Below are 12918 nucleotides of genomic sequence, written 5' to 3'. Positions count from 1 at the left end.
ACGATAAATTCCACATATTTTTGCAAATCAGCAGAATTTCGAATTCATAAATAACCTTGTATAAAGCACCATCACTTTTTAGTTAAAGAAATCTTTATTTTTCTATGCATGTGCCAGGAGTCATTTATGCTACCAAAACAGAGGTGAAATGGAAAAAAATGCATCTATGGATATGGAAGTCAAGGTCAAAGCCTAACAAATTTCCAGAAGCACACGTATCTTTACTGTGCATTACCCCTTTGTAGAGTTAAATCATCCAAAAATGCTAATCTAGAAATCCTGAAAAAAAAAAGCTTATAGTGGTGTGAAGTAAGATGATACAACAAGAATTAAACTACCTTTGAATAATATTCAACAATTTATTGTTCTCAAAAACATGACAAAAAGTTACATTAAAATGCACACAAGGAGCATCCTAATTACTTAATAACACAGGTGTTCTTCAAGATCTCAATGAAAGGTAAAAACACTCACCTACACTATCACAGACATAATGTATCACTACAAAAATAAAATAAATGCAACACAATGACACATACAATTAAATGAAAGGTGATGAGCCTGCCTACGGAATATAGGAACAAACAGGAGTTATACTTGAAACGGATGTTTTCTTTGCAGTTAAAAATGTTTTTCAATGTATAAAATAAGATTCTGTGACATAGCTCCACTTGAAATAAGATATGATACACAGGATAAAACAAGTTTTTCAAAAGCTAATGAAGTTTATCCAGAATTTTTCCAATTTTAGAAGCAAGCTATAGGGACTTGCAAATGTACTATGATTTTAAACAAGATAATATTACTTAAAGAACTTTAGCAAACTTAAATAATTATCTCAAAATATTTGAGTAAATTTTTACAGAAGGTGAAAATCATACGCCAATAATTAATAAGTATTGAATTGCTAATTTCAAATACAAAAATGAGTGTATGTCATATTAAACAAATATCATTAAGTTCTTGAGAAATAACCTTTATAAAAAAAAAGAATTTCTTAGATCTAATATTAAGTGTCTTTCCATTTCCTTTGTTAGAAATCACTGCAAAACTCAGGGATACAAATGGATGGAGCAAATATTAATAATCTCATCATTTTTGTGCGTCCTGAAATAACACTGTAAAAAGGTAAAATGTATTTTAAGTCTTCAATTTGCAGTTTTTCACACACTGTTATAATACATGCACAGCAAATGAATAAATATAATAAAAATTATTTTAACTTTAACATCAGTGCAGGTAGTTTGAACTGATACAATTGATTCATAATTTATCAATACATTTTACAGATACAGTTTAAACATTTGACTAACATTGTGTAATCTTTCTTTAAATGAAATAATGCTTAACGTATACAAAGAATTATTATTATTATTACAAAACGCTCTTTCGAAGAGCCATTTCATTCACATTTAGGACTATATTGGTACCGGCTGAAGTTGTAATAACTGCATTACATCAAAAACACCTTAAAAATATGACAATAAATGCATATAGCAGCTTAATAAAATCACCGAGTAATAATGCAGATCTTACATTTCAAGTTTCATTCTTAAAATATCAGTATCATAAATGGGGGTAAAATTAAGACTTAAAAGAGTGATAAACAAAAAAATTAAGAAGAATCCACTACATACAACAGATTAAAATCAGTAGCGTGTGCTAGCTAGCAATTTGTTTTAATCTTCATCAGAATTTCCATTTTGGTATGTTTCCTTGAACCATTCCTTAAGAGACTCATCTTCATTATAATGAAAATCTCGTCCTCTTTTTAAAAACCAATTAGTGAATGCTTCCTGTTCTTCTTCTCGCAGTTGAGATCGATGAGCAGCTCTTTTAAACACCCAGGAATTGTCATCATATGCTTTGTCTTCTGGTGCCATCTCATTTTTTTCTGAGTCGGGAGTTTCTGCAGTGGGCGAAGTAGTAAAACTTTCAAGATCTGGATACAAATTTTGGTCATATTCATTATTATTGGTTTCCTCTGGTTTGTTTTGTTTCTGATATCTGTCAAATCTTTTGTCAGTTCCAAAATCTTGGGCATCTTCCTTATGTTTTTGAAACTGTGATTTGTAATCTTCAGTTTTGGGAGCTGCTTGCTTGGTGGAATAATATTTTTGGTAATATTTGTTGCTTATGTCATTCCATTGATTCCTCAGTTGCCCAAAAAAGTGCCACATTTCTTGATTTATATCATTGTTGAAATTCAATACCTTTTTTGTCTTCTCTTGGGCTTTCTTAAAATAGTGACCAACCGATTCAAAGACACCTTCAATTTTCTTTTTATCCACCACATAATTAGAAAACATATTGGGCACATCAATATCCTGCAGACCTTCAAATGTATCTTTGAGATTCTCTTTTACATCTCTCCATGACCAATCAGAAAATTTCCTATCCTTCTTCCCAGGTTTAGATTTCTTCATTCTTTCTTTCTCTGATGATGATCTAGAGTGGGCAAATGATTCTTTGTCTTTCAAATCTGGCTTATCTTCCTCAGCAGATGACCCTGTATACCCATTTCCTAACTTTTTCACCAGGTGTTGGACAGAATCTTTCCAGCTCTTCAACTTCTCTACTTCAGTGTACAATTTTTTCCTCAATTCATTTATTTCTTCCATTAAAATCTCCGAGGAATTCTCTCTGTTTTCTTTATTATCTGGCTTATCTTTTGTTTCTTTTTCTTCAGATGATGGATTTGCTTTCTGCTCTTGCGGGTGAGGAGAGTAAATGCCATACCTTGTACGGACAAGCTGCTTCTGGAGTTCTTCGTTATCAATCTGCAGGATGTTGATTTGCTCTTTTAGTTTTTCAATTTCACTCCTGAATGGATCTTGCACTTTTGTTTCTTTGTCCATTCTTAAGATAGCAGTCTGCTCTTCCAATTGAGCCACAAGAGCCTTCATGGATTCACTTAGCTTAAAATTTTCATCCTTCAATGATCTTATTTGTTCTTCAAGAGCCATAAGAAGTTTATCATTCTCTAATTTGGACTGCACCAGATTTTTCAATTCATTATTTTCAGCTTGTAATGCATTCACACGTTCTTTCATTTGCTTGAGGGTACCTAAAGGTGCAGATGCTATAAAAAAAAAAAAAATTACTTTTCTCATAACTTAAAAACAGAAATAAAAGATCTCAATTTATAAGTTAAAAATCTTTTTTAAAATAAGTGTCTAACTTCTCAGCATACACATTCTATTGCGTATTTTTTAATATCTGTGAACTTAAAAATAATAGTGATAATTATAATACTTTCATACTCATCCGTCCTTTTTCAACAGCTCTTCAGGAAAAAATGGCAGGAATATGCAGATTTTTTAAAGCTATTAAAAAATTATACAACAGAATGTCTTTTTTTTTCTTTGACAGATTGAGTACTACTGCTCAAAGAGGTTAGAGGGGAAAAGAAAAGAATTGACTCATTTTGCCAAGGAGCCAAGGCAATAACTTATTTTGATAGTACAAAAAAATGTATTTCTATTTTCAGGCAAATCATGTTTTCTTTTTTTTTAATAATTATAATTATCTTGATTGCCTTCTTTCATATACCATCTCATAATGAAATAAATTCTACAACATTCTAAAATAAAATAACCAATTGTGACTTCAATCATACCAATATAAAATTATGTATACTCATTAAAAGAACAAGCTAAGTTACATACAACAAATATATACTTTATAAAAAAAATTTTTAAAATCCATAAGATTTCCTGCACAATTATAATAACTTTTCATGAGAATAATTTTATTCAAATGATATTTGAATTCTATCCTACCCTCCACCATTTGTTATCCACTCTTCCGTATATATTACATATAATGAGTATCCACAAATTATTAAAGAACAGATATTTCCAAAGAATTTTAATTAATTAAGACATTACTTAAAATTATTTAACAGATATTGATTAAATATATAGGTAAAATAATTTTACTTAAAAAAAAGCATACTATATGATTTTGTTGATCATGTTTTGTCAGACATTTACAATTTCTTTTTTTATTATTATTATTAAATAATAAGCATTTGTACTTTTTTTAAGTCCTCATTGCTCAGTTTAACATCATGGCAAAATCCCATATGCATTTTGTAATGAGGAGTGACTGAAATGTTTTTTCATTCATACAGGAACAAGATTCTGCTTTCTTTTCTTTTTGCTAACAGCCAGTGAGCATGGATTCAGGAAAAGGGTATTTTTGGCATTTTTTATAGTTTTTCACTATACATCCATAGATTCACAGTTTTCACCTAATTTCCGTAGAAATTACAAAAATTTTGCAGCTGTTAAGATGGTATGTTCTATTAATTTTTTTTTTACATGCACTAATTTGAATGCTATCAATGGAGAACTAATTGATAAAATTTTAACAACACACAGGTTTCACCTGCATTATCTTATTAAAACTCATATATTTATCTTTAAAAAAGGAATTGTTCTTTTACTCACCAAGTAAAATAGCTATGAATGCAAGAGACAATGTAAATGCGACCAAATATGGATGTACATTTAAAGCATATTGAATCCTAAATATACTGGAATGAGAATCAGCTTGAATTTCTACATCTGTTTCAGCGTCTGCATCTACAGCTTCAACTTCAGGTACCAGAGATGGATGACTGCTTTCTGTTTATAGAAGAAAAAGACGATATAATATATATATATATATTTGAAATTGAATTTAAACACAAATCATATTGGTTAGTAATTTATAGTTTTTGATATTTAACATCTATTTTTATGCAACAGATTCATCCACACAGGATTTTTCTTTCCTTCAAAAACCGATTACAACAGATTCCCCCCCCCCCTAAATAAGAATCCAGAGAGAGAATTTTTAAAATTAAGTTCAATTTATAAAAGAAAGTTAAATTTTCTCATTTCCTTTTTAAATGAAGTGAATCGAATACAAGTATCAAATGAGAACTAATAAACCATTACTTATTAATTCCACTATTTATTAAAATTATAATTACCTAAGGAAGAACTTATTGAATATTCCATATGGGAAAAGGATAGATTGCCTTGGTTGCTGTCTTCAACTGATTCATCTAAGACATCAAATTCACTGGAGGAACTATTCTCATGGTGATTATTAATTTCTGACCCTGTAATTTCAGGCACGCAAGCATCTTCCTGTTCTGGTATATCATCCACGCAGGATCCTTTCTGCATAGTTTCTTTTTCTTTCCTTTAAAAAGAAAATTAATAGTTTTTTAAAAAATCAATTAAAGAGCCAATTAAATGCAAAAAATTGTATTACATCTTTACATCAAAATGTCATTATTATTTCTCTAAGCTTAGCTCGCAATAATATAGAATGTTATAATAATTAATAATAGAACATGTTTTATTTAAAAACTGTAGAAAATACTCAATGGATGAAAAGCATAACAGTAAAAGAAACAAACTTAAAAAAAATTTTAAACTTCACGATTTTAGTTACTAAAAAAAGCTAAATTCTGAATTACTGCTTTCAATCAATTAATCAATTTAAATAATAATTTTTAACAGCTTCGCACAATTATTTTTTATTTGTTGACTTTATTTTGTATTTTAAGCTTCTTTTAAACTCCAGTGAGACCATAAAACGAAAGGCACTCAAATATGTAAATGAAAGCAACCAAGCATGTTAATGAGGACAATTTCAAACTAGATTGAAAATTACTCTTTCCTAACTAATTTTTCTCAAACTTTACTCACTCATGCAGCTGTAAAAGAACTTGCAAAATAGCAAAAGCTATGCTAATATCAAAATAAAATGCAATCATGTCGATGAAAACCAATGACAATCTTCAGAAAATCAAATTTGATATTAATTAGCCAAATATATCATTAGAGATTAATAATTTATTTTATAATTAATTAGCCAAATAAGTACAGATTTTTGAAATTGCAATGAAAATATAATCAGCAAAAGAAAAATGAGTTTATAAAAATAAATTATAATATTAATATACTTACAAGTCTCCAGGAACACCTTCCTCAGATTTCTTTGTGCCATCAACAAGTTGTGATGTTTCCTGGGGAAAAGAAAATGGTTAATAAAAACCTTTATATACATTCACTGTGACATGCCAGAGTTAATCTTCTCCCGTTCCCTCCACATACATAGTTGGTCACTTCAAGAGAATGAAATGTTAATTGCCTTTTCAGAAGCAGCTCCCTTTGAAGGAGATCTTTGGCACCTTATGATAACTACATGCAAGAGAAACTTATAAAATGGAAATTTATCCAATGATAAAAAATAATTCACACTGAAAGGTTCTTAAATCTATAAGATTCAAATTTACATTTCAGATCTATAATTAATTAATTTGTATATAAGTTTTAATTAATTTTAAAAAAATGCCCTAAAAGCCAAACTGAACATGCTAAAACATATATAAAATAAAGAAAAAAAATCATGTTATACATTAAAAAAAGTATTCAAAATGATCTGCTATGGAGATTTGTTAAACAGTGCAGTGAAAATATATAGAGTTGATACACGCCTTAAAATTCTAAAATAAAATTTCAAATCATGTTAATCCAATAATATATTTTAAGGCAAATTCAGATAAAGAATTGATAAAAATAAAAATCTTCTACTAGTTACAATAATATAGAGTTGTTTTATATGGATCTTATGCATCAGTGTAAAAAGAAAATAACACAATACTAAAGGAACAAATTATATCTCAGGAATATAATTTGGATAGAGAAAAAAAGAAGAGGCTAGTATTTATTTATTTTTCATTTTTAAGAAATTGGAAGATAAAGTCTATGATTTCACCAAACACAACTATAGTTACTAGCCTAGTCTTCTATAAGCCTGCCCAGATCACGTAAGATAATCAAATATGAAAGGGAAATGAAACATTTAGCCATATCACCACAATAAAGACAAATTTGTTCAAATGGGAAGAGACTGCTTCTTAAAAAAAATGCATGCATTAGCCTCCAGTTAATTATTAAATTATATCACAGTTCAAACTTTCAAGTGAAAATGACATTGCATGTAAAAAGTTAGAATATACAATAAAATGGTCGTTACGGCTTTTAATTTGAAACAGAAAAATAAGATATCAATATATAGGCTTTTCATGCAATATTTAGCTTCAAAACATTGCCTAAATAAATCTAATTTAAGAAATTTCATATAATGCTACAAAATTAATAATAAAAAAAATAACTAAATATTTCCACTATAAAATAATTTTGATTACAGATGAAAACAAAAGTAAAGCAATACTACTAAACATTTAATATTAAAGAGAAGGAATCATTTCTTAAGTTGAGATATCAGGTAATGATTGGCAACATCAGAAAAATTATATTTTAAAACATTAAATAACTTTTTAAAATAAATAAAGCTTACAAAATTAAAATTATTAAAGCATTTTGTTGGTAAACTGCATTATTCATACATTTCAATAATAAAATTTCACATAAAAAATACTCACATCATCTATTATATCCCAATCAGAAGAAATTGCAAAGTCAGATGATGAGTTCATCTTTACTCTTTTATACTTTTCAAGTTATCTTTTCTAAAAAAGTATATTTAATAAATCAGTAGCTGATTTAAAAAACTTAACATGTATCACACAAATCAAACAAAAAAAAAAAGTCTATTCACATATGAACTTCTCAGTTTACACATGCAATAAAATTGATTTAAACTATAAATGTACAATAGTAAAACTTTTAATACATATCTATAAAATAAATTTTAAAATTTTCAGTTTCATCACTGCTATACTTCAATTTCCAAAGAAAAAACAATCACTACAAAAACAAACACATATGATGTTTAAAATCATAAGATATAATAGATTGCTTATTTTTATTTTCAAATCTAATCAAAATAGAAATTATAAGAAAGCACAAACAAGATCCTTAGGATTAAAAATCTTTCTTGTCTAATGGAATCATTCTGATTTTGATAAACAAAATAATACATAAAGCATTGCATATTGATACCACAGAAAAAATGCATTCGATATTGAAAGCTGAAATCAATCCAAGTCAAATTAAAAACAGCAAAATCGCGTAATGACTGTATTACTTATATTCAGATTATATTAATAAGGATTATCTTACTCGATTAAAGCGATTAGTTTTAGTATTCATATATTAAAAATATAGTAGTTATTTTCATTCATTAAGCAGTTATTATTATGGAACACTGATCAAATGAAATGCTGTTCAATTAATACACGTAACATGACAAAAATAGGCAATTTCGCATAAGCGAAAAAAAAAAAAAAATTCGAATCCAAGGCAAAAGTGATAACATAATTTTGATATTTAATTAAGTGAAAGTATGACTTAAAAAACTTAATTAATATAAAACTGCTTACATTGTCGACAATCTTTTAAGTTAAATGGCGTAAACAGCTGATATTCTTGCAGCATCTAATTCCCCAGTTTAATCCATAGTTCTTTGTTTACTAACATGAGAAATTATACATCTGGCAACAAAATTACGTCACTTGACATTTCAAGTTATGGAATGTCGTTTGATACATTTTCGTAGCTTTTCGAACTGTCACTTTTCTATTTTTTTTATTTAAATAAAAATTTAAATGAAGAATTTTTTATTTTAATGAGAACTTAAGCGTATTTTACGAATTGAGTTTTCTTCATGCACACAACTAGATAATTACTTTCCATTCTAAACTTCTTAAAAATTATCTTATAGAGAAAAAGATGTTGCATAACTAATTAAGACTCGGCTTTGCATGATTGTAGTCAATTAACTTACTTTTGAAGATACTTACTTAATTTAATGAAATATTTTTGAATAAAGAAATTTCAATGGATATTTAATGTCAAGTTAACGGGGCAAAGCATTTAATTTGTTTTCCCACCAGCGGAAGGAAGTACTTAAGGTATTGCATCATCAATTTTCCGATTAAATTGAAATGAATCGAACTGATAAAATATATGTTTTGTATAAATAGAGCAGTGGATATCTTATCAGCCCTTGTTGTTCGCAACAACTTGCTGTTCCTAGCTAACAGTAGGGAAGTTTTTCCGACTTAGTTTAAGAAACTCTACAAAGCTGTCGTACGTTTCGTGCTATAATAGTGCAAGGCGAGTCTATCTTGCCGATAGCAACTATTTAATAGATGACAAAAGAAGCGGCTCATTTTCTTCGATTGATCGAAAAGTTTCTGTCTCCAACGAATTAACTTGTGTAACCCCAGCTAAGACTGAATGGAAGTATAAGAAGCGTAAATCTCTTGGTAATTGTTTTCGAGATATTTCTTCCATGTTTATAATTTAAATGTTTGCTTATCTTTAATTTTAAGTTCTATTATATATATTCTTAATTTGCTGAAGTCTGTAGAAATGCCGATAAGCTAGCAATTACTTGGTTGACTCACTTCTTCATTTACAATCAATGGCAACGATTTAGCTATAATTTAAAACCGAAACTGAAATCTCTATAATGCACGATTGAATTGTTAAGTTAAATGAGCGGAAAGATAATGCTAATTTATTAAATTTTCATGATGATCGATATGTTAAACTTATTCTTACAAGTTTCCGAAAAAATAAGAATTATTTTAAGATTATTTTTCTAACACTTAAAAAAAAAAAAAAAATCGCTTTGTGATTATTATGAGGTGTAAGATAACTAGATGCTCTTTGGTATTATTTTGGGATGATACAAATTAGAATTTCCCTCTCTCCTGTTAAATTGCTCCAATGCATTGCATTATTTTATCGCACCCCTTTCTAAACTTATTAACTCCTAACTCTAAAGCACAATTTGATTGTCACTAGGAAATAAAAAAAAAATTATTTATGGCTAAATACAAGAAAGAATGAGAAATTTGTTCCTTAATTTTGAAAAGGAAACTATTTCCTGCCTTATCAGTCTCGTATGAAATTTAGTCTTCCGACTCTTAATATAAGTTAGTTTTATCCAACTTAAAAAAAATTATGTAAATTAGACTATGATAAATAAGCTTCTGTTGATGCATCTATATTTTATTTAAATTCTATATTCTTATAAAAAAAAATAACTTTTCTTTCCAGAAAGTAGAAAAGTAGAGTCGAAGGAGATCTTTCAGTTGTATCCAAACAGTATTCCTGTGAGTATTCAATTTAATTTTATTTTAATATTTAATTCTAATTATAAGCTATAAAATACTGTATTAATGTTATAATTTGCATAACCATAAATATAAATGTCCCAAGATAATTGAATAGATAATTCTCTATTTACAATATTTTTAAAGTTTTGCAATGGTTATCATTTAATAGATTCTGAATATCTTCAAATAGTATTAGTATAAAAATTAGTCCTTGATATTAGTTTAAAAATTGTATATTAAATTTCTTTAAAATTATTAATTGGTTAACTATTAATAAATTAACTAGAGAAAATCTACTATAAAAAGCTTATTATAGCATCCAATCTTGATTAGTGATTAAATATTTTAATAGGTTGTATTGGAGAAGGCTCCAAATGGCAGAGTACCCACTGCCCAAAAAGAGAAATATCTTGTTCCTCGAAATCTAACAGTTGCAGACTTCCTTTTGATGGTGCGTAAAAACGTACTTCTGCACGATGACTCTTCTCTATACTTAATGGCTGGAAGAGGAAAAGTGTTATCTCCCAGGTAAGTTATTACAACTGTCAATTTAAATAATATAAAAACCATCTCGCTTCAGAGAAATGGTTTTATATTACAGAGCACATAATTTACTAGAAACCTTTTAATAAATAAAATTTAATTATAAATATTATATACTTGTTAGTTTATACTACAAAATACGAGTTCATGTCTTAAATGTAATTGTTACATTTTACTGACTTAACTATTTAAATTTAAACGACCATAACTTCCGATTGCTTTAACATTTTAGATTTCTTAAATTTTAATATAAAACATTTATTTAAAAATCTATATTAACTCTACTTGTATAATCACTTGTTCACCAATCAATAGATTGTTATTTATCGGAATCTGTTCTTAATTACTAAATATTATAAATTTAATAAAGTAATTTAAAATAAATTAATAATTTAAGATGTTTTAATCTGTTTTTATATAAATAACAGACTAAAAACATTTTTTATAACTATAGAAGAAACTAAAATTTATTAAAATGCCTAAATTTTATTTTATAAATAAGTTTCTAAAACTTTATTTTAAATTGGAATATAATTATACATTTAATAAACTCTTCATAATTTATACCCCTTCAATAATTACATAACGTATTATATAAACTTTAATAGTTAATTCTGTAATTCCTTTATCTAAATATAAAGCCCGACTCCCCCCCCTAAAATGCAATAATATAAAATATTTCCTGATTAAATTCTTGTCATAAGCTAGTTATAATTTTATAAATTGTGTTTCTATTGTTTTTTTCCTTGTATCCAACTTTTAATTTTATAAAAATAATCATAAATTAATATATCATTTTATTATTCTGAACTAGTTGTGTGATCTTGATAAACATAACCTTTCTATTATAGGTAATTTGCCCAACATAATTGTACCTTTTTGTCATTGAATCTAGAAAAATACTAATGTGCTTTTTAAGATTAAAGAATACATTAATACTTTTAAAAAAATTTAAGATTAAGAAAAGTTCAGACGTAGAAAAAATATAGAATGCAGTGTTTATTTTTAGACTATTCTTGCAAATTACAGCAGCATATCAAGTTTTTGTAAAAGCAATCTTTATATAACTTGATACTTATTTTCTAGCTGGACAATGGGAGAAGTTTTCGATAAAGAAAAAGATGAAGATGGATTCTTGTATTTGATATACAATTCATATTATAATTTCGCTTATAACAGAAGTTCTGGAAGGAATTTATGACTATCCTAAAGCTCATGATTTACTTAAATTACATCGATACTGAACAATGTAGAATGATTTTAAATATTTTAATGTAATTATTTGTGAATAAAGAATTTAATATATTATGTTAATTTTATTACTCAAAAATTCCTATACTGAAATTTATTGAATGATTATCTAGTAATTAAAATAAACTTATATGTTTAGCCAAATATAGATTTCATTTTAAAAATTATCAATTTAAACTTTTTTATATTTGTTATGTATTATATAGAATAAACATTTATAAAAATTATGATTTTGGAATTAACACACAAAAAGCACAATATCTGCACATTTCATTGAATTCTCGATATTTGACGTATAGTAATAGCTTTGTCTTGAATTTGAGATTCATAGTAGACAATTTTAGACAAAAGAATTGAATAGTATATTTTTACTCCTTTTTAATATCAATAAAACTGTTATCCATATTTAAAAGCTGTAAATTAAATATGTTTAGGGACCTGCTTGAATTTTAATGATATCTGAATAGATTTAAAAATATTTAGTGTCTAACAAAAACAATGAAAATATGCTAAACACTCATCATAAATACAATATCTGTTCAAGTATACATCTATAAAAAAAAAAACAATTTTAGCAATACTGCAACATATTGAATGTTATTCTAACGGGAAAATTTTTTTGCTACACCCTCTTATATTTACAAGCTTTTCACACACCAAATAGAGAAGTAGAAAAGTATTCTTGAGCAATCCTTGATATGAAGGGTACTCCAGTTTAATATGATAAGTATAAAGGATAGAACGATAAGTGTTTTTCAGTTGAAGATAAAGGTTGAGATATACCTTATATGAAGAGTAGCAAAATATGCCGAAATGGCTTAGCCCAAACAATACAATGAGATGAATTGCTATCTTTTGAAGTATTCTATCAAATGAAAGTGAAGGCCAGATTTCATTCGATTGTTCGGTTTTTAAATCCTAAAGCTGTTTTTGAGTGTTAGGTAATGTTTTCATTTGATAAAATAACTTTGTTCTGCTTACACGACTGAATTACTAGACATCTGAAACGATCTGCATACTAATGGTAT

The 12918-nt window shown here is 27.2% G+C and overlaps 1 protein-coding gene and 1 long non-coding RNA gene across 2 annotated transcripts; one reads left to right on the top strand and one right to left on the bottom strand.

Moving 5' to 3' along the window:
* Positions 1–345: 345 nt before the first annotated feature.
* LOC129962446 (kinesin-related protein 4-like) lies at positions 346–8491 on the bottom strand. Its single transcript, XM_056076206.1, has 6 exons — positions 8351–8491; positions 7451–7537; positions 5970–6028; positions 4982–5196; positions 4455–4631; positions 346–3082 (listed from the first exon to the last, which is right to left on the bottom strand). Exons 2-6 carry the CDS (start codon positions 7502–7504, stop codon positions 1680–1682), a joined length of 1908 nt encoding a protein of 635 aa, XP_055932181.1. The 5' UTR covers positions 7505–7537; positions 8351–8491; the 3' UTR covers positions 346–1679.
* A 460-nt stretch (positions 8492–8951) lies between these two features.
* LOC129962462 (uncharacterized) lies at positions 8952–11947 on the top strand. The gene is made up of 4 exons (XR_008783909.1): positions 8952–9238; positions 10038–10093; positions 10449–10624; positions 11726–11947. It is a non-coding gene; the product is annotated as an uncharacterized LOC129962462 (long non-coding RNA).
* Positions 11948–12918: the final 971 nt, after the last annotated feature.

This window comes from Argiope bruennichi, chromosome 1, assembly GCF_947563725.1.
Source record: "Argiope bruennichi chromosome 1, qqArgBrue1.1, whole genome shotgun sequence".
Lineage (NCBI taxonomy): Eukaryota > Metazoa > Arthropoda > Arachnida > Araneae > Araneidae > Argiope > Argiope bruennichi.
This window is presented reverse-complemented; position numbering and strand designations above follow the sequence as displayed.